We start from the raw sequence: 23,304 nt of genomic DNA on the forward strand, positions 1-23,304 counted from the left end.
ATCTAATAACACAAGCGCAACCAAAAAACTTGAACAGAAAATTTTGAAGCACAAAATTTACAGTGTTTTTAGTTTGCGGATAAGATGAGAAAGAAAAATTATAAAATTCTAGATCTTTACTCTGTTCGAAATGATGTGTAGAAGGAAGGAAAAAAATGTGGACCCCAAATTAATATTGTTCCTTCTCGTTTTCAATTATTTAGAACTTACAAATAATAACATTATTTGTTTATAAATTTTGTAAGAAACATTTTTTTAAAATATGTTAAATCTTATCACAAACAATTAGATCAAATATCGTTTTAATTAAGATAATTTTTATTTTATTATTTTACATTTTTTAAAACAAATTCAAATACTAGAAAACCATTTATCTAATGCTAAATTAATTCAAAATACCAAAGGTGGAAAAAATATAATTGAGAGACAATAAAGGTGATGAATTCTCTTAATCATCTACAAAGCTTGTATATACTTTGTATGAATAACATGCTCTATTTTTGGGGATGTTTTCTCATTGCTATTGTTAGAGACTCTTTCGCATCCTTATTACAGTAGAATTATTTCCTTGGTATGAAGAACATGATTTTTGCCTTGCTTTAAAGAGTTTTCCAGATTCAATAGCCAGCCTCCACCATTTACTCAACGTCCATCTTGAGAGGATGCCCAGAACAATTTGATTTGATTAGACAGAATATGCTGTAGCGCATAAAATGCGGGAAAATGCTTCTTACGAGGAATGCGGAGAAGTGGATTTGGGGATTTTCATTAAGCAGCGAGAAATTACGTGTTCAAAGGGAAACAGATTTGGGTTTACTAGACCTGCCTCACCATCAGGACCTGTTCTCCAAGGAAAGTGTTCAGGCATGTTACGCAGCTATCAATCAAAATATCAAAGATATCGCCAAAGCAGTTTGCAAATGGCTACCAAAACATGATATTTTGTCCGGTTAATGAAATTTCACACTCTGCGAGTGCCATCAAACTCTCTTTAACAATGAAAACACAATACTAGATACCGTTCGTGATCCAGTATTAACTGACGGAAAATCGAATATCAAATAGTAAAAAGGAGAAATTGTGCATCATAACAAAATATAACATTAAAATAACCAAATTGAAGAGGTTCGCAAACAATTTAAGTAATTGGAATGTTCTGACAATAACTCAAATTCACTCTTGCAAAACTAAAGTAATCCAAAGTCTAGTATTTCCAAATTAACAAACAGACTAAGAACCAGTAGCAGTATCCAAAAAGGCCCTTCCGGGTTCACGGTTGGCCAATGGTCCATGGCAACCAAGAAGCTGCAAGATCACAAAAAGGAAATTGTAAGCTAAAGTGGACAACATGCACTTAAAATTACTAAAGAAAAGTGCCAATTGAATGCACAAATCAAAATTCATTCAGAAACGTCCTCAAATGAATTCCCAACTTCCATGTTAACAAATTATAAATACTTCGGCAGCTTCATATTACCTTAGCATTCACACCATCGGGCACAATTCTATTCTCTGACTTGAACTTGAGATAATCAGAACGACTAAACTTGGTGAAGCCCCTGAGCAAGCATTTCAAACAATAATTAGAGTTAAAACATAACAAAAGCAAGGCTATGTAAGAAACTACACAGATCAAATCAATTAATTCCAGATGCATAGGTAACATCAACCAATAGAACAAACACATACCATTTCCTGCTAACAATAATCTTTTGACGACCAGGGAACTTGAACTTGGCACGGCGAAGGGCCTCCTGGGCATGATGGCTGTTGCTGTCCTTGCAGCGGACAGAAAGAAGGACCTGTCCAATAGCCACTCTAGCACAAGTACCCTGTGGCTTTCCAAAAGCACCTCTCATTCCAGTTTGGAGCCTATCAGCTCCGGCACACGAAAGCATCTTGTTGATCCTAAGAACATGGAATGGGTGCACCCTGACTCTCAAGTGGAAAGCATCCTTTCCAGCAAATTTGGCCATGTACTTGTTGCAAGCAATACGAGCAGCTTCCAGGGCCTCACTAGAAACGTTTTCCTTCTCCCAACTAACCAGATGGACACAGAAAGGAAACTCATCAACACCCTTCTTCTTCATACCAACATCGTAAATCCTGATCTTGGGATCAGGAACACCACGGCAAAACCGTGACTTGGGGTATGGTTTGTTCTTAATTTGCCTATAACACCTCGCGGGTCCTAAATCAAAACCCATTCACAATTACAATTACAATCACAACAATATCACAAACTCTGAACTAGCTCATTCCAAAACATGAGATTGTAATTTCAGACACAATAGCATACATTTTTAATGAATATTAATGCTAGAAATTAACAACTTAGAATATGACATACAAAATCTGGACCTGATTATTCCAAAACATGAATAACTTACATTTTTAATGGATATTAATACTAGAATTTGACAACTTAGAATACAAACATTTCATTGAGCACAACAACACAAAATATCTCATACAGTGATTGATGAACAAAATAAAACAACCACCTAGTTCTAAATTTAATTAACAGTAACGACAACGAACACGTAAAATAAATCACATTCAGAAAACGAGTTAAATCTAAATTAAAAAGAAGAAACAGTTTTCGAGCTTCAGAACAGAATAGATTCAGCTAAGAAACTCGATGAAACAATAGCGGATTTCATCATAGCAGATATGCAAATGAAACGAATAATCGAAATTTTTCGAAAGGGAAAAGGTGCTCAGAACTTACTTCGCCCCATGGCTGCGTCTCTCTCTGCTCTGCACGCGTTAGGGTTGTTGAGGCTGTGTACGCAAAAGTAAACCCTAGAAGGAGTGGTTTATATAGAGACAGTTGCTTAGGGCTTTTACCTGTTTAAGAGACGGGCTTTGCTTTGGGCCCAAAATGGTCCATTAGGTCCAGTTTCTTCAGTAAAGTAATAAATTGGTTTTTTAATGGCAAAACATATATCATTACAAATTTACAATAGGCATAACATATTCTTTAGTCTACAGATGTAAAAGTGAGCACCAGTGAATCAAATGGGTTAAAAAAATGGTTGGCTTATTTTATTTTTTAGATTGATTTTATTTTACTTAACGAGGTTAGTCAATCAAAATCAGTTAGGCCAATTTGTGTTAATCCGTGTTTTTTTTAAAATAATTTTTCTCTTGCTTTTTTGGATTTATTTGTTCTTAATTTATTTATTTATTTTATTTATTATTATTTTAGCTCATTGTTATCAATTACCATGATAATTTTATTGATAGTAATGTTTTTTAATATTTTATTTTTAAAATTAATCAAGTGAGACAACTTTTAAGTCTACTCACTCCTCATTTAATTTGTATACATATTTTTACTTAAATATATTTTTAATCTTTCTACATATATGTGTCAAACGAGAAATATTGAAGTTGCCATAAACTCTGAATTATGTTTGACACTCACAGTTAGCATATGGGTAGACGAACTAAAAACAACATTTCTCAAATTTGAGACTAAAAAAACTTTAATTTGAAGTACAAAAAAATTTATAACCTCTAAATATGAGAGACTAAAATTATATTTAACTCTTTTTTCTCAAAAAAAATATAAATTGCCTTGAATTAATTTACTTTTTGAGCAATTTATATTAAAGAAAGCTCACAGATACACTTTTTAACCCATCTTCTAATATATTATTTTAAAAATATTTTATTATCAGCTGAAAAATTATTAAAAAGAACAAATTTTTATGTGAATCATTATTATTTAATGATTATTTCTTATAATTTTATAATTGTTAATAAATTTTAGTCAATAAGTATAGAATTTGTTCAAAGGTGTGTATTAAAAGAATTTATTTCCAACATTTTCTTTATATAAAGCAAACTCGGATAAATGTTGTTTTAGCAAGCGAGTGAACAATGATGATGTGATCTATTAACATAAATATTTTAACAAGAGTGAAATAGAAAACAATAAAATTTAATTTCATTCCATTTTATTATATCACAACCTATCTAAACAAACGCAAGAGATATGATTCAGTTGATCGAATAAATATTGAGTTATAATAGATCTTCTAATACTTTCTTTAATTATCACATATGAAAAAAACTATCTAAACAATCAAACAATAATTTTAGAGTTTAATAGTAATATAAGTATGTGTTTGGACGAGTGTTCACTAAATTAATTTTAAATAAAATTATTTTTAAAATGACATAATTTATGTTTAAATATTTTTATTATAAAATCAAGTTATTGGTAAAATATAATATAAATTTTTTGATTCAACATAAAAATTAAACTTAGAATTAATTCTGGACAGAGTTAATTTTGAAAACATGAAATCAAAAAATTGGATCTAAAATCAGTTGTGTTCTAGAATAAATTCCCTCACGCCAGACCAAAGACCAAAGACAGACTAAGCTTATTTTACACTGTTTTTCTCATAAAATGATTCCATTATATATTAAAACATCTCTGTGACGGTTAGATATAAGGTGTTGGCTTGTTGGTAGAAGAAATTGGGCGTGTGGGAGTGGTTGAATTGGGAAGGAAGAAAAGATGAGAATCCATCACATACCAATTATTCCTATCTGTATGTTGTTGTATTTGTAACTAACCTCCAAGACAACGTCAAGGGTTGCACTGATAAAGTTGAAAATGGTGATAAGGTCTCTCTTGGACCTGATGTCACTGTATTGGCCCTTCTCACGCCTTGGTAATATGCTATGCACTATGGCCCTTGCTATTATCAACTGTTTATAGTTAGTGTGCTGTGCTCTAATTTTGGATAAACTTTTCATTAAGCACTTGTAGGTGAAGAAAGTATAAAAGTAAAATGAATTACGCCTATTTAGATCGATAAACTTCTTTATAGACACTTGTAGGAGAAGAAGAAAACAAAACAAAAAAAAAGAAATAATTTTTTCTTGTATAAGCTAAAATTAGCTTTTTGGGAAAGTTAAATGAGAGAAGCTTTTCCAAAAAGCTTATTTTAACTCATGATGAAGTTAATTTTAGCTTATAAGAGAAGCTTATTTCATCTTACATTCTTGTTTTTTTCTCTTGTAAGTATTTGTAGAGAAACTTACCCAAACAAAATATGAGTTTATTTTCACAAGTTAAAATTAGTTTATGAGAAAGTTAATTTATAGAAATTCTCCCAATATTTTAACCTGTTTCAACGGAAATAAAATTAGTCTAAGCTCCAAAAGAAGAATAAGAAGAAACAAGTAGACTAACTCATGGCCGGAACTAATTTCAACAAGTCAAAAGCTTGCTTAGTGACAAGCATAATGTTTGAATGCCGAAAATTGTAATCAGGTCAGGGTGAATATTGTGCTAGTCTTTGACAACCAGCTATAAATTTTTGCAATGTATTTCTCTTGCTAGAAAAGTCTGGCATTGTAGAATCAATTGTGCACTGCTTGTTGAACTCATTGAGATAATTGTTCTCATCCTCTGTTGGAGGGATTTAGCCCTTCTTATCTGATGATAAAAAACAATAGATGCGCTGAATTGTGTAAAACGATACCAAGAAGGCATTACCTTGCTTCATTTGCCCTATCAGTTATTATTAATATTATTCCTATTTTTGTTATTATTATTATCATTATTATTATTCATTTTTGTTAGTGAGTTATTAGTTGTTGATATTTATCATTCTTTTGGTATTGTTTGATGTTTGCTGTAACAATTCAACCTTGCTTACATGTTTACCTCTCTTGTTAACATAAGTTATTTCTGTGACTGGCTCAGCCACACACAAGGTCATATAAGTTACTATGTTACTGGCAAAGAGGATGAGCAACCGGCTGTTTTTACTGGAGATACATTGGTAAGATGACTGCTCAATCTTTTTAATATCACAAAGAAGTAGTTATTTGGAAAACATGTAATAAACTTATTCTTAAAGCTGTGCCAAGTGCTTGTATTTTTGGCTCTCATTCTTTCTCTCTGAACACTTTCGTGTATATGAATCTTGAAGTGGTCCTTTTAAATCTCTGGATTTATCGTGTTATTGTTGCCCTACAGTTTATTGCTAGTTGTGGGAAATTTTTTGAAGAAACTGCTGAACAGATGTATCAGTCACTTAATGTAACACTAGCTTCATTACCAAAGTCAACTCGAGTATACCGTGGCCATGAGGTAAATCATACTCAAATCTCCATCCATACTGGAAAAAATAAATTCTATGGGAGTGTCATTGATGATTGATCTTATAAGTATAAATGATGAATGGGATTGAGCCACAAAACTGCTTCTTGCAGTTAGTTCATGTATGATTTTACCTGGTAAACATTTCTAATTTAATTAATGGAGATAGGAGGATGGGAATGATGCAAATATTTATGAGTTCTAATTCTTTCTACAGTTAATGAGGATCTATATCTTATTCGATGGTGAAGATGTTTTGTAGCTCCCTGAATTCTTTCAGCATCTTGGATCGATCCACAAAATATGTGTGAACTTCTTGAGGATGGTAGTGGTGCTACCCTAGGAATTGTTGGTTGTGAAGTTGTAAATAGTTAGACATAAGCTTCTTGGGCCAGTCCACACTTGTTAATATTATATGTAAAAACTGTAAAGTATTGTAAATGTAAGGATAATATTCCCATCTGTGCAGCATGGAGTAGCCAGCTTGATATGAATATAACAGAATAAGAACTCATGCTGAAGTTAGGGTCATTAAGTATTCATGAATACTGTTTCCTATCCTTTTGTTATGCTTCTAGAATGGAAAGTTATATTTCTAGTTAAGAGATAGAATTCTGTTACAATAACCTCAAGCAAGTAAAACCAGAAATCCTCCACTTTTTAGAACATACTTCTATGATTTTCTGAAATAAGATATAATTGATTCTGAAATATTTAATTCAGCTGCTCAGGTGTAAAGTTCTGATTTGGGAAGAAGTGGATTGTTTTAGATAATCCGTAGTGATCGTTCATAAGAAGCTCATTTGCTTGAATTGGCTGTGCACTTCTGCTTAAAATGCAAAACTTATGGCTTAGATTAAATAAAAAATGCAGCTGAGGCACAGAGAACATGCAAGGTGAGGAAGGAGAAATTTTAGATTGTTTTACTTTTGACCTAGAAAAGCCTAAATTCTTAGTGGCCTATTTTGTTATATGCTAGTTTCCACTTATATCATTAATCACTTGTAAGAGTTTGAAATTGCTTCTTCTCCAGTACTCAGTGAACAACTTGCAATTTGCTCTGACACTTGAGCCGGACAATTTGAGGATACAAAAAAAATTAGCCTGGGCTCGGAATCAATGGCAAGCTGGCCAAGCAACAATTCCCTCAACCATTGAGGATGAGTTGGAGACAAATCCCTTTATGAGGGTTGATCTACCTGAGATCCAGGTTTGTCACCTCTCCAGCCCCTCTTCAAAGTGTGAAACAAATAGATGATTTCATATGGTAAATGTAGTGTATACTTAGTAATGCTTTCAGGAGTTTATCTGTGCTTTCTATAATCAAATTGAAATTCTAACATATTTTCTTAGGAAAGAAGCTGCAATTTGTGGCAGTCTTTCATGTTATTTTCCTGGATAAAAATAAAGTGACACAAGGCTGAACCTGAAGCTTTTCTTGAACTGTGAATATTTGCAGGAGAGGGTGGGCTGCAAGTCACCTGTTGAAGCATTAGGAGAGATAAGGAAGCAGAAAGACAACTGGAGAGGCTAATGGAACTAGCATTCTCATTTGTTGATATTTCATTTTCCTTTTCTGTTTTATTCATATGAATAAGGCCTTTTATGTAGATACTGTAACTGTTTGTTTTGCCTGAAACTTAAATGACAGAGTCAGAGGCTTGTCAAGTTAGGGGCATGGATTGTGATTAGCACACTGTTGCCTATATGCATTTTGTTGTTTAATCCAAATACTAAGATGGTCCATTTCATTCATGTCATTTACTTCTGAACTTGAAATCCAATTACTTTTTCCTTTCTATTTATGTTAACGATGACCTAGCTTTATCAGTAGTGGTGGTAACATATTCTACTAGTATTTCTTAGGAATGCCTTTAATATCTTAATTTCTATCTAGCATCATTGTTCCTTGATATTTATTGGCTTTGGGTAGTTCATGCAAAGTCATGGAGAAGAAATAAACGAGTAAATGGATCAACTGAAGCAGGTCTGATCATTAATTTTAGGATAGTCTTGGGTATGTTAAATACCTAAAAAGAGTTTTGTCATAGATATTAATTTTACCTGATTCAAGTAAAATCATATCTAATGATAAATATCTGCAATCTAGTCTCTAACAGAACCGAGGGAAAAAGAACCAAAATGGCCTCCGATTGGCCGTTGGGATCTTAAGAAAATTTTAAACGAATTATTTCATGAGAAGTCAACGTTATAAGTAATTGGTTGAAATTCTCAACCCCTGAATGGTCCTCTACAATGTCAAATATTGGCAATAGTAATTTTTCAGTGGGTAAATTTCCGCTGCCTATGCGGGGTCAAGATCTCGAGAGGTCTAACTATTAAGATTTACTTTTGACAAGGCCAAAGGGATTGTGTATTTTAGGCACAAAAAATGATGTCTTTTAGTTTTTACCATATCACATTACATTAATATTAAAAATAATGATACATAAATACTCACTTATTTTAAAAATTTTATTAATATTTTTTTTTTCTATCACATCATAAATCTTATAATAATTTAGGGAAAAAGAAAAATATTTCATCAACATTCATTATATTATATGATATCATAAACTTACAATACTCAAAGTATTAAAAAGGGTAATTCAATACCTCTAGTCTGTAACCAAGAGGTTTCTTGGTTAATCTTGTAAATAGGCATAGTTACTGTTGTCTATAAATAGACTCAATACATGTTGTAATTGATATAACTTCTCAATAATACATTTCATATATTTCTATTTTTTTAGCTCTATCTTTTCTTGGGTTCTAACAATTGGTATCAAGAGCAAAGAATCCCAGGGAGATTCTGCTGCAAGAATGGCTCTTAACACCGGAAGCTTTGTCACCGTCCTCCCCATCCTTGATGGCAAGAATTGGGAAAGATGGTGCATCCAAATGAAGGAGATCCTCGGCTATCAAGATGTCATGGACATCGTGGAAGAAGGCTACCCAAGCCTTCCTGAAAGGGCCACGGAGGCGCAAAAAGCTATCCACAAGGAGAATAAGAAGAGAGACTACAGGGCAATGTGTCTTCTTCCCCAGTGTGTGGATATTCCCTATTTTGAGAAGATTGCAAGAGCTGCAACTTCCAAAGAAGCATGGGACATTCTGGAAAAGGGAAATGCCGGTGCAAATCAATTGAAGAAAGTAAGGTTGCAAACCATGAGGCGTCAGTACGAGCTAATGCAAATGGAGGATACAGAAAAGATTGCAGATTTCTTCAATCGGATTATCAAGCTGACGAATTCGATGAAATTGTGTGGCGAAACAATCACAGAATCCACGATTATTGAAAAAATATCGCGAACTCTAACCCTAAGATTCGATCATATCGTTGTAGCGATAGAGGAATCCAGAAAGATAGAGTCTTTGAGGATCGAAGAACTTCAAGGATCCCTTGAAGCCCATGAGCAACGGCTCAATGAAAGAACCACTGAGAGGCACACAAATCAAGCATTGCAAGCACAAACTCACAGAAGAAGAGGAAGCAATGGTAGAAGCTACAACAAAACACGAGGTAGGGGTAGAGATCCAAGATCAAATGCTAGAAAGGCTCCTCATCAGCAAGAACCTGAAAAACATGACTCAGAACAACCTGAATCATCCAATGGTAGAGGAGGGTATAGGCAGTATAGAGGAGGAAAGAAAAGATTTGATAGAAAGAGGCTTAAATGCTTCAATTGTGGTAAAATTGGGCATTTCTTTGCAGAATGCTAGGCACCAAATCAGAATCAATCCAAGGGGAGACAAGATCCAGAAGCAAACTTGGCAAAAGGTGAAGATGTTGATGTAGAAGACAACACCTTGTTATTGATGATGACAACAAATATAGAGGCTGGAACGATGATACTTGGTATCTTGACTCAGGATGCTCCAATCATATGACTGGACATAAAGAGTGGCTGGTGAATTTTGATATGAAGAAGAGAAGCAAGGTCAAATTCGCAGACAATAGAGTCATTGAAGCAAAAGGAATTGGTGATGTGCTTATCTAAAGGAAAGATGGAGGCCAAGCCTTGATAACAGAGGTTTTGTATGCTCCCACAATGAAGAACAATCTGTTAAGCATTGGTCAATAACTGCAAAAAGGATTCAGCATGAACCTTCATGATGGCACAATGGAGATCTTTGACAGAATGCAAAAGAAAATACTGAAGGCCAAAATCTTAGAGAACAGGACCTTCCAAGTAAAGCTAGGAGCATTTGATTCTCAGTGCCTAAATGCAAAAACCAAATCAGATGAGTCTTGGCTTTGGCACGTGAGGTACGAACATCTCAATTTCAAAGATTTAAACCTTCTACATGCAAAAGATATGGTGAATGGTTTGCCACAAGTTAGAATCCCCAAATTTGTTTGTGACCATGGCATGATTAGCAAACAAACAAGAGCATCCTTTAGCAACTACACACTCACTAGAGCCAATGATTTACTACATGTAGTGTACTTTGATGTTTGTGGACCATTTGAGGTTCCCTTTGTAGGTGGGAACAGGTTCTTTGTGTCTTGTGTTGATGAATCTAGTAGGAAAATGTGGACATACTTACTCCAGGTTAAGAGTGAAGTATTTGAGAACCTGAAGAAATTCACAGCCATGACTGAAAAACAATCAGGGAAGAAGTTGAAGATCCTTAGAACAGATGGAGGAGGAGAGTTCAACTCTAGAGAAATTGAAGCCTTTTGCACAGACAAAGGCATCCTACATGAAGTAACAGTCCCCTACACACCACAACACAATGGTGTGGTTGAGAGAAGAAACAGGACCATGATGAACATGGTGAGAAGCATGTTGAGAGGAAAGAACCTACCTAAAGCCCTATAGGGAGAAGCAGTTGTCACAATAACATATGTACTGAATAGGTGCCCCACACAACAACTTAAAAATCAAGTACCAAAAGTTGTATGGTCAAGGAAAACACCATCTGTGAAGCATATGAGAGTTTTTGGCTCAACATGTTACAGACATATTCCTGATCAAACAAGGAAGAAATTGGATGACAAGAGTGAACACATGATCTTTGTTGGCTACAATCCCACAGGGTCATACAAACTCTTAAATCCAAGAACGAATCAAATAGTTTTCAGTAGGGATGTGCAATTTGATGAGTTAAACACATGGATGAAGGACAAGCATGATCCAAGTAAGAAGCCAATAATACAGATCAACATAGAAACATTGAGTGAACCAGAACCTGATGATGTTACAGGTGAAGTTCAAGCTAAACCTACAGGTGCAGTTCAAGTAGTAGAGGGAAGAAGATCCACAAAGACTAGAAGTTTGCCAACAAGAGTATAAGACTATGATATGTTTCTTGATAGTGCAATAGATGATGAAGGCAAGTGTGTAAAAGCCTAGACATAATTATATTTCAGACGAATCATTCTCTCTTGGCCTTTCCACATTGTCATAAAGGCAAGACCTAGGTACTTTGAATACGTATATGTTATGATGCAAGGAAATCAACACATTGCTACCTCACATTATGTTCGAGAAACATGAGAGTTTGAGGTTCAAGAAATTGTAAATACGCAGCTTGGTCAACGAGCAATTGCATGTACTGTCAAATTGAATGAATGGTCGTGTGATTGTGGATAATTTCAAGCACTTCAAATTTCTTGCTCACATGCGATTGCAGTGTGCGCTTTTGGAAATTTAAAGTATGATGACTTTGTTGACCCTGTATACAAGTTGAAAAATATTTTCAAAGTTTATCAGCATCACTTTCATTCTCTTGGAAGTGAAGACAAATGACCTCAATATTTAGGTTCACATTTTATGTTTGATCCTTCGAAACGACGATAGACATCGGGAAGACCAGTCACTACTCGTATACATAATGAGATGGATGAACTAATTCCAAATAGGCCTAAGAAATGTTCATTGTGTAGAAGTGAAAGACATAATCGTACTAACTGCCTATACAAACAAGTAGATGACTAATATAGTTTCTACTTTTTATGTTTCTCTTTAATTTGTATTGTTTATTTTATATTAATGTTTTATGTTGTTTTTAATTTAATAACTAATTTTATTACTAAATTATTACATGCTGTTAAAAATAAATTCCTTTACACAAAATAAATAATATTATTTCATAAATTATAACTTAATATTAGTAAAAAAAATTTAATATTTGGTTTGAAATTTTAGATTTTAAAATTTAAGTATTTCAAATAAAACAAATATTCAAAAAAATATATTAAATGTCATTAAGTTACTTTATATTTCATTTTAAAAAAATAATTGCATAACATTATTAAAAGGTTATCTAAATTTTAAATATACAAAAAATATTAAATAAAAAAATATATTTTAAATAAAAAAACATTAAAAAAATATATAACATATTAAATAAAACCACAAAAAATTTACAAAATATTAAATAAAACTAATATCAAGTAAAATTAAAATAAATTATTTAATAATTAAATAAATAGTTTTTTTTTACAATTTTAAAAAATTGAAAAAAAATTGCATGAAAAAAGAACAAAATAATTATGACTTTGAAGTCATGATACTTTAAAAAAAATTAATTACAACTTTGAAGTCGTACTACTTTAAAAAAATTATGACTTCAAAATCGTAAAAACAAAAAAAAAATAGTTACAACTTCGAAGTCGTAAAAAAGATTTACACTAAAGTTGTAAAAGCAAAAAAAAAAAGTTATATAAAATAAATTACACTAAAATCGTAAAATTATTTATGACTTCAATTAAAATAATTAAAAATTGTAACACATGTTACTATTTACTCTTTTTTGAAAAATAATTCAAAAATTACCCATCTAAAAAAATACCCCCTGTTGGTAAAAAAAACCGAAAACAAAGTTAAATGTAGTAAAATGCAGAAATAATAATAAGAAAGTGTGTGTATTAAAATTACACGGATAAAATGATTCAGTCTCACCAGTCACCATATGAATCCTCAATTATTGTCGTTGTTTGGAAGAAGGGATTTTTTTCCCTAGATTCCGGTTATCTTCTTGTTTATTGAATCAAAAATCAATTTTATTCTTGTGTGATTGTCCCTATAACACAATCAAATACAGATTATCCTATTAAATAGATAATTTTTTTCTCATGTGAATGCTATAGAATCTCATACAATTTTGTGAATCCTGTGAGTTGGAAGAAGGGATTTGAAAACAAATAAGTGTTCAAAATCTTTAAAAAAAATGTATTTCCACATGCTAATTTCCACATAAACCTAACAATCACGGTTATTAAAATAGAGGCGAGGGGTTTCGAGAAGTTGTTGATCACGTATGAACAGTAGTTCCGATAATGACGTTAAGTTTGTCGGATTTTTAATTACTAATTCACGGCCAATAGTATCACAGGAGGACTTGGCTTTTCTTGGGCGTATTTTTACAAGATGAAATACAATAATAATCGTTAATTAGAAAACTATATACAATAGACGTGTACGTCTACGTGTACATAAAGTATGTACCAGCAAAATGTGTATAGAAAATAAATTATTAAACTTAGAGTTCAATGAGTAAAGTATTTTTTATATTGACAATCAAATGAAAAATATGTCAACAATGTCCTTTTATTGGTAGACAGTGTGAAGAATATTATCAATATTATGATTTTTGGCAGACAGTGTAAGGATTATGGTCAATATTCTTAAATTTTATAGTTAGTTTTTAGAGTTTAAATTATGTATTATCAATATAAGCTAGCTGAAAAGTTAATAGAAAGTTAACAAATTAATTAGAAGTTGAAAAATTAATTAATAGTTAAAAGTTGAAAGCTTAAAGCTGAAAATTGAAAAATATGTTTATTAAACTAGAAATGTTTGATATAATTAGCTGTAGAAGTAGTTAAAAAGTCTAAAATATTAGAAAAATAATAAAATTATGATTTATTTAAAAATATAATAAAAAATGAATAAATATATTAGAAATAAAATTGAAAGAAAATATAAAAAGTAAAAATTAGAAATTAATATTTTTAAAAATGATACTTCAAGTAGAGTCTAAAAAAATATTAGAAATTACTCAAAAACTATGAAAAAAAGTTTATTTATCGAATAACTAAATGATTTTTTAACTAGTAAAAAAATTATAAACAATAAAACATCTTATACTCTCAAATTAATGTGAAATCATGATAAATATTAGTTTTAAATTTGATGTATTATCAATATGATAATTTTTGATTCAATTATTATAAAAATTATTTTACAATTAAAAAATGTATTTTTTTTCTTTATAAAAAATATTTCTATCGAATGTATGAATTAACTAATGCAGGACTATTCCAAAAATTGAATGGTCATGTACAAATGGTATAAAATAGTTTTACACTCATCGAATTATAAATCGTCGTTGATATAAATTTTAAAATAATTATCATAAAAATTAACAATTTTATCATATATGATAAATTACAATTGAATGACGGTGTAAAAAATTTTAATCTATCGGTATATAATTTTTGTCTCTTATTTGAGTTAAGAAGGAATCTCTAATTTGAATTTCAAATAACAAACTCACGTTAAATATTTTTCCCGTTTATAATAGTCTACCTAAATGAACATAGAGATACATCATATATACATGCGATCAATAAAAAAACCTTAACTTAAGGGAAAATAAAGTGCAGAAACTATGAGGCTTTACACTTGAAATTATGCGAGAAATTAACCATCCCATTATATAATGTGAATTTGCTAATCAATATGTGATATCCAACTTTGTAAAAGGAGAAGAGTGCAAATTTTTACCAGAAAAAGAAAATGTGTGACTGTTATACACATCTTCATCTGTCACAACCCATTCTCCTTTGCACCTTTCTTCCACTAGAATATTTCTTGGATTCACTTTCCTGTCTGTGACTCTCATGGGGACAATGACCCATCATCATGTCTATGAATTTCTCTTTCTTCAATAACATAAAACGTTTGAATAAATAAAATAAACAATTAATTAATCTCTCTCAATCTTTTTTTTTTTCTATTTTTTTTCTTCATATGGTCACTTATTACAACCTGCGAGTCCTTTTTCGTCTTTACAGTTTTCATGTCTTTATAATAACTCTGGTTGTCTTGCTTCTCCTCAGCGCAGGAATCGATACAACAATACCAGAATTAGGGTTTCTGGTAGCACCTGCTTTTGAGTTCTTAGCTCTAATAAGGTTGGTCTTTCTAGCTATATAGTTAATTACTCAACTTCAAGTTGATTTTCTCGTATATATAAGGAAATCAGAGATTTTTTCTTCTTTTTCTAGATTTAATTTCGTTTGTGATGTAAATTGTATGATGTTGGTTTTGTTTGTTTTTCACTCCCTCTATATGATCTTCGCTGACCCGATCTCTACCCAGTTCTCAAAAGTAGGGTTTCTTCTCTAATCTCTAGTGATCTGTGCCACTGGTTATTAATTGTAGCATGGTCTAATGGGTTGATTGGTACCAATTATTGTGAAAAAGTTTATCAATTTAAAACTGGTTTGCATATTTTTATTATTTTCTGAGCTTATAACAAACTTGCATGGACATATCTACATATACATATACATACACACACATATATATATATATATATATATATATATATATATATATTTCCTTGCTTGTTTCTTTATTAAGAATCTGATTTTTTTTTTCTGCTATGGTACCTTTCTTTCCCTTCTTCACGCCCTTGCAAGTACGTCCTCTCTCCTATTTCTTGTTTTGATAAAGTTTTCTTTTATTTGAATACTTTGTGGAAGTTTGGGCCAACAATTAACATGTGTCTTTTCAGTGTATTTCTATCTTTATTTTCATATTAATTAGTTTGCTTTGCAATATAACTTCGGATTTGGTTTCAGATCAGGATCAAATATATGTAGTTCTAACTTCTGAAAACTCCATTTTTCTTATCTACTTCACATTAATTCACTGAGTTATTTGACAAAGTCAGTAATTAAACATGCTTAAAGAAATTCCTTCCATTGAATCTACTATATATTATTTACTTGTAAGTCAACTATTACTAATTGTCCATTCTGTCATAACCTTTAATTTGATGTTGTACACTCATACCCCTCTTTCCCACTTCATCATATATGTGTGCATAAAGTTTATATATATCTGAGTCTGGATTAATTTGTTAGAATTGATTCTCATTTCTTTTAATACAAAAGAAAACTAGCCTTCATTATTGGAATTTAAATTGGTTGATCTGATTATACTTTCTTCATCTTGTGTCAGGAAGAAGGAAAAATGTACATGTGCAGCTGTTCTATTAATATTGCAGCTTAGTCTAGTCACATTGGGAGGGAAAGAGAGTGAAGGAGTTTCCCTCAGCCCATTCATGGATATAATGAAAGATTGGGTTGCTGAATTAACTGATTCATTCATACAATAGTATTCAATTAGGGTAATATTGTGTGAATGAAGAGAGTATAGTATCTATATTGGAACCCCCTCTTTCTCTGTGCTTGGACTGAAGGGAGCTCCTTCTTTTTCTGTTCCCTCCATTTGTATCATCCATGTCTCAAAGGGCTTTATGCATGTTGTTGTCTAAAGCTTAATCTACATAATATGATGCTCGGCACAAAAAAGGTGAGGTCAGTACACTGTAGCTGATGCTACACTTTGTCTTGTAGCTCTTTGTAAGTATTTACTCTAGCACAACTGCCATAGATTCAGCAAGCATCTGAACAGTTGCATATGAGTTTAATAGCCTTGTCACCCCACTTGGTACTGTTTTTACACGAAAAAAATCATGATCTCCGATATATATATATATATATATATATATATATTAATTTCTTTCGTGAAGTAGATAATGATACAGTGTGTCACTTTGCTTGTTAATTTTTATTAGGTACAAGTTTTTTTTTTTTTTTTTCTCTCAACACTTTTCTGAGTTCTTTCTTTGGGGGTTGGGAAAGCAAAATTTTAGGTAAAAGTTGGTTAACAGTTCACTTGTATCTGTACCACTCACTGGAATCGTTGCAGCTGTCTATTCTTTTCCATTTTAGGTTCCGTGACCTTACAGATAATTAACATATGCCAAATCATTATTTGGTTTTGAACTTTGGTTTAGGTAGTATTTTTTCACTCACTTTATATTTGTGTTTATCTTTCTTTTTTATCCATCTTATAATTTTATTCATTTACCTTAATATAAATGGAATATAATTAAAGAGTAAATACTAGTGTATATTCTGAAAGCAAAATATATATATATATATATTACACTACTATTTGCTATTTAGTCACAAACTATATATCATTTACGATAAAAGTGTCAATTTTTATAATAATTATTCAAATATGCTAATTGATAATATAATTTTCTATTATAGTATACAAAATTAAAATCATAATTAAATCAAAAAAATTATACTATTCATTTATAATCAATATATAATTCATAATTCATAAGTACTCATTATTTATTTAAAATTATTATTATTTATTAACTTTTTTTGTTCATCTATATAAAATAATCTAAACGATAATTATAATAAAAGAGAGTACTTCATTATAGTTGCATTTACATGTTTTATTGAGTGTGAAGACAGCAGCAAATTATTTTGGAGTGAGATCAAAGGCATTGGGGGTATGTATATTTCTCATTCCTATGCGCCAATTGCTCCGTCTCTTTCATTTTCCAAGGTAGTATGTCACTAACAAATGGATATATATCCACGTTTTGATGTTCCTGCTTTAACACAGAGCAAATTGCATTAGTTAATATTTTTGTGTAAGCCATCACGATTTCACTGGTCACCACTTTCTCTTATACACCTCGAGAAGTTGCACCTGCACAATTTTCATTAACATATTGAATTGACATTAAACCTAAACAGTAATCTGGCAGTATGTCTTTTTGCTTAGGATATATAGTTGTCTATATAAAATAATGAGTTTTATTCAAAATGTGGCTTGGAAATTAGTGGTAAATAGTTCTGACATTGTGTCCAGAATCCAGATACATGTTTACAGCATAAAGCTGTAACTTCTTGTTTTCTCAAGTAGACTGTGAACATTTGAATGAGTGTACAGTCAGGTGAGACCTGACCCTATATTAAATTTTCTACTTATTTTTGTGTGGTAAAAAAATGTATATGAATATAGTATAACTAAGGATCTCGTTAATTATTTTAAGGGATTAAAAAAATAAGTATTTATATTAAAATTATAAGAAAATATAAAAAAATTATAAACATTGTAATTTTATATATCTTAATAAAAATAATTTATTTTTAATTTCTTAATCAATGATATAATGATACTAATTAGTATTTATCTATTACTAATAAGTATTTCCACATGCATGGCATTGATCTAAGTTTTTTTTAATATTTATGACATCTAATTAAGTTGAACACAAAAAAAAAAACATTTTAATTAAAATTGATAAACATAGATAAAGGCTAAATTATAAGTTTAGTATATATATTCAACATTTTTTTTGTTTTAATTCTTACATGAAAAAAATAGTATTTTGGTCCTTACATGAAAAAGTGACGTTTATAAATTGGTTTATATTATATATTGAAATTGTATGTTATTAGAACTTTTTATACATGAACAAAAAACTATATATATATATATATATATCAAATGTAAGAATTAAATTTTTTATGTAAGGACCAAAACTAATAAAGTAAATTATTTCACGGAGAGTAAAATAAAACGGGTGTCAAATAAATCAATATAATACCATTATAATTTTGGCAAATGACAGGAATCAAGTTACGAGTATTTTTGCAGGCAGATACTAAAATGTAGATTTTTTTCCTATAAAAACTAAAACAAAAAATAGTATCAAGTGTGGAGATAAAATTTTTAATTTTTGTCCTAATATAATCTAAAGTTCAATTTAGTTTTTTCATATTTCCATATTTTTATTCAATTTAGTTTTTAAATTATTTTTTAATGCCAATAATAAATTGAAAGTTAAATGGAAAAATTGACTAAAAGTATCCTAAAGAATTAAACTAGAATTAAAAATAAAATAAAAACAAACATATTAAACTTAATTTAAACAATGAGAACTAAATTAAATTATATATAATGTTATACCATAAAAATGTCTTATCTACTATTCCCCTCTTACCTCCTCCATTATATATGTGAGCATCATTATCCATCATACGTTTTTGTTAGACTATATATTATCACATGGTGTCTAGTGGTTCTGATGCTGATCGAAATAAATTTTAATCAAATGATTACGAACATTATAATGTTATTAGTCAATGTCACGCATGTTTAACTTATGTTTTTAAGGTTACCCAATTGGGTTACACACATGAAAGAAGGATAGACTTGGGGTTGATATAGTCGAGCGAAGAAAACATATATATGTAAGTCAAATGAAAATTGTTTCATATTTACTAATTACAAATAATATTGTTTTTCTTTCTGTATAATAGCATCACTAAGGTTAAAAGCTAAAACCTCATGCAAATTTACTCAAACTTCCTCACTAAGTAGTTAAATGATATTGATGTAATGACTAATATTATACTATTTTTTTGTTTTTCATTTGAACATAATTATTGATTTACCATGAAGATTTAAGTTAATTGATTGAGATGTCTATGAATTATTATAAATTTTTTAATATTTGAGTTTATTTTTAATGGATAAAAAAAGTCACTAACTTCGTTATCAATTAGAGCCAGCATAGACGACCCAATTGTCGCATAAAAGTGGGACCAAACAGGTTGACTTAATTTTCAACCTAGCTATGTCAATTTGTAGGTTGATGCTAATGAGGAAAGACTCAAGGAGGTGTCTATGGTGTGGTTGAGATATGTTCATTATCCAGGAGTTGCGCATGTGTTCTCCTCGTCTCAGCCCTATATATGATAGCTAAGCCATGATATTGAGGGAGGTGAGCAACTTTTCCAACAGACACAACAATTGGTTCATTAGAGCATTTTGATAGACATGTTGCTATTTGGATCTTAAGTTATTTTATGTGGTTCCATGTGTTACATTAACTTTTAAGATTTTAGTAAATTTTTTACTCTAATGAAGATATTATTAATAACTTCAATTGAATTCCACATATTTGTAATTTTATATTTATATATTTTTACTTTAAAATAATTCATTTTTATTTTTACATTTAATTAATAAATATACTAAAAACATATATTCTTAAAGCATAATTAATTTCTTCGAATTAAAAAACAAATACATGACATTAACTTTGGGTTCACAATAAATTAAAAATATTAACAAAAATACATAACAATAAATAGGTAAAATAAAATTTAATTAGCATTTTCTTCTTCTGTATAACATGTCTAGATGTGTTTTACCAAATTTGCTTGAAGTTGTCGATCAATTTTCTTTTCACGCATGTGTGCTCTCCTTTGTAGATATTTTTTAAAAAATCAGAATGATGACCATTAGTGGTTGGAATAGTTGTAATGTCATTGTCTAAACGATCATAAGAATGCTCAAAATTATCATCATATGTGTCATTTATCCTCAACAATCATATTATGCAATATGATGCATGCATGCATACATTATATCTTCCATTGTATTCATTTTCCAACCACAGGTTAGACCACATATAATTTGAAGTACTCCAAAAGTCCTCACAACATCCTTTTTAGTTGATTCTAGTCATTGGGCGAATAATTGTCTCTTTTCTCCTAGTGGCATTGGGATCGTCTTCACAAACATAGCCCACTAAGGATATATTTCATATGCTAGATAATATCCCATATTATATTTTGTTCCATTCACGGTAGGAACTTCTCACAAAACGTCATTAAACAACTGCTTCGAGCATAAGTCTTGTATTATCTAGCATATGAAATATATCCTCACAAAACATCATTAAACAACTTCTCCTCACAAATAATGACATTAACGTCTTAAATGACGTCATTAAACGCCATTTAAGACGTTAATGTCATTATTTGCACATACAACATCAAAATATGCATGTCAAATCCATAAGTCTTGTGCAACAACTACTTCGAGCATAATTGTGGGTTTACCATAATCACCTCGAGTATATTGACCTTTCCAAGCTATCAGACAATTTTTTCATTCCAAGTACATACAATCAATTGAACCTAACATACCTGGAAAGCCACGTGCCTCCCCCATTTGTAGTAGATATTGAATGTCGTTGTTATTAGGTCTTCTCAAGTATTTAACCCCAAATATTTCATTCACACCTCTTACAAATCTCTCTAAGCATTCTACTATAGTAGTTTCACCAATTCGAGCATAATCATCTACACTATCAACAAGCAATTCGTATGCCAATGCATGGATAGCGGCAATGCATTTCTTCAATGGTGAAAGACCCATTCTATCAGTTGCATTGAACCTTGTTTGGAAGTACACATCATGATTGTCCAACGCATCTATAATTCAAAGGAACAAATGTTTTCACATTTGAAACCTTTGCCAAAATTAAACATCTGTGTGTATGGGATTTTCAGTGAAGTAGTTAGTGAACAATCATTGATGTCCTTTTTCACGACCTTGATCAATCACCTTTCTTCTATGTATTTGTCTACTAGAGTTGTCAGCTTCACGTTGTTTTTGCCTCTCGATTAGTTTCCTCATGTATTCTTCTTCACTTTTGTTCATAATTTCTTTTTCCTTGTCATTCCAGCATATTGTAGTACTTTGGATTGCTTGGATCCATAAGATGTTTAGTACAATTGGGTAAGAAGAGAATAGCACAAATTGAATGGGATGAAAATTTGCTTCTTTGTTTAGAGTATATGTAACACTTTAAATAATGGCTAGTTTGAATAACATCTAGTTTGAATAACAAGTTATTTTAATAAAAATAAAAGCTAGTACAATATTTCATAAACTTTTTTTTTTATAAAAGTAACAGCTACAATTTTATAAAAATAATTTTTTTTAATTTCAATAAATATTTAAAGTAACTTTAATTTACATCAATTGTACATAATAGGAAATATTAACAATTCAACTACAAACATTAGGAAACGGTAAAAATATATAGCTTCTCCACAAAGATAATTTCATTCAATCTTTTTTTTTTCACTCTAGCAACAACGCTCCAAAGGCAAAAAAGAAAAAAAGTTCCTGGCCACCTACACTCCTCAACACCAACCCATGTGCCCTCCAAACATTTAACAAATGATGTGCATCGTCATCGCCAAGTTGTGCCCATGATGTCAAAGATGATGTGGAGGGGAAGACTCCAACCCAAATCAGCATTGCCATGAACACCATCGCACCACCACACACCTCTACGACCCAGATCTACCTCTACCTAGATTTGAAATTTCCTTCTTTTTAATCCTCTTTATGTTGTTATAATGGTTATGATTTTGGATTTGCAGTTGAGATTTTTTTATCATTTTGGGGTTGATTTTTAATTTTCTATTTCCTTGTTGATTTTTGGTCTTAATTTAGATTGATCCTTTAATTTTCAGATTTGGTTATTTTTTATTTGTTGTTCATCCATGGTTTCCTCTGTTTTTGTTGATTCATTTAAATTTGGGGTTTTCCTCTAGATCATTTATGGTTATTTTCCCTCTTCTTCTCAGTTGCTTTTTACAATTAAAATGAATTAATTTTTTGTTCCTGTGATCGCGCTCGTGGTGATGAACCATTCGTTCGATGTTGCAATGGTCGAATGCAACATAGGTGAGTTCATCCGTGTTACGAATTATGACAAACCCATCACTAAAGATGCTCTTAGTGACAAAAGATATGATATAGTTAATGAAGCCCAATCAACCAGATAAAAGGTCAAGCTTGATTAGATTTGGCTTCTAATTAAAACATGTGACCTCCCTTACCTAGCAGGTGTAGTTGTCTTGATGGCATTCTTAGTACTAGACAAGGACAGTTAAATTATAGAGCAACCCTTAAAATAAATTTAATTGATTTAGTATAAATTAAACTCAATTTGGGAAAAAATATAATAAGTTCAATTTTATTTATTGGTTCATCATTTTTTTTTTGAATCTTTTTGGTTCATCAAGTTGATCCAATTCAACATTATTCCTCATCAATATCAATTGGTTTTTCATTAAAAATATATAATGTCTAAAAATAAAAAATGATTGGTGGATGCCCTTATACCTAAATGGCACTTGGTGAGAGAAAACAAAATTATAAATGTGATAGATGATATAATATGATAGAAAAAATAGATAAAAGAAAATGATACATATGTTAAGAAAATATTTAATGTAAAAA

General features: G+C 30.8%; 2 protein-coding genes and 1 long non-coding RNA gene across 3 annotated transcripts; 2 read left to right on the plus strand and 1 right to left on the minus strand.

The window, feature by feature from the left end:
- Positions 1-1,078: 1,078 nt before the first annotated feature.
- LOC114396045 (60S ribosomal protein L10-like) lies at positions 1,079-2,877 on the minus strand. The gene is made up of 4 exons (XM_028357942.1): positions 2,732-2,877; positions 1,690-2,191; positions 1,478-1,559; positions 1,079-1,305 (listed from the first exon to the last, which is right to left on the minus strand). The coding sequence occupies exons 1-4, from the start codon at positions 2,739-2,741 to the stop codon at positions 1,231-1,233; spliced, it is 669 nt and encodes a 222-aa protein (XP_028213743.1). The 5' UTR covers positions 2,742-2,877; the 3' UTR covers positions 1,079-1,230.
- Positions 2,878-5,666: 2,789 nt separating this feature from the next.
- On the plus strand, positions 5,667-7,885 carry LOC114371766 (hydroxyacylglutathione hydrolase cytoplasmic-like). The gene is made up of 4 exons (XM_028329110.1): positions 5,667-5,810; positions 6,008-6,121; positions 7,164-7,340; positions 7,590-7,885. The coding sequence occupies exons 1-4, from the start codon at positions 5,685-5,687 to the stop codon at positions 7,662-7,664; spliced, it is 492 nt and encodes a 163-aa protein (XP_028184911.1). The 5' UTR covers positions 5,667-5,684; the 3' UTR covers positions 7,665-7,885.
- Positions 7,886-14,885: 7,000 nt separating this feature from the next.
- LOC114396053 lies at positions 14,886-17,107 on the plus strand. The gene is made up of 2 exons (XR_003663199.1): positions 14,886-15,278; positions 16,333-17,107. It is a non-coding gene; the product is annotated as an uncharacterized LOC114396053 (long non-coding RNA).
- The last annotated feature ends 6,197 nt before the right edge of the window (positions 17,108-23,304 follow it).

This window comes from Glycine soja, chromosome 2, assembly GCF_004193775.1.
Source record: "Glycine soja cultivar W05 chromosome 2, ASM419377v2, whole genome shotgun sequence".
Taxonomy (NCBI): Eukaryota; Viridiplantae; Streptophyta; class Magnoliopsida; order Fabales; family Fabaceae; genus Glycine; species Glycine soja.

What these genes read in the sequence shown, in the direction of transcription:
- LOC114371766 (XM_028329110.1), top strand. Translation starts at nt 5,685, where the DNA reads ATGTTTACCTCTCTTGTTAACATAAGTTATTTCTGTGACTGGCTCAGC. An exon ending in GAGTATACCGTGGCCATGAG is followed by an intron (nt 6,122 to 7,163) that starts GTAAATCATACT and finishes CTTCTTCTCCAG; the next exon opens with TACTCAGTGAACAACTTGCA. An exon ending in TTGATCTACCTGAGATCCAG is followed by an intron (nt 7,341 to 7,589) that starts GTTTGTCACCTC and finishes GAATATTTGCAG; the next exon opens with GAGAGGGTGGGCTGCAAGTC.
- LOC114396045 (XM_028357942.1), bottom strand. An exon ending in ATTATTGTTAGCAGGAAATG is followed by an intron (nt 1,560 to 1,689) that starts GTATGTGTTTGT and finishes ATGCTTGCTCAG; the next exon opens with GGGCTTCACCAAGTTTAGTC. An exon ending in CCGATGGTGTGAATGCTAAG is followed by an intron (nt 1,306 to 1,477) that starts GTAATATGAAGC and finishes GTGATCTTGCAG; the next exon opens with CTTCTTGGTTGCCATGGACC.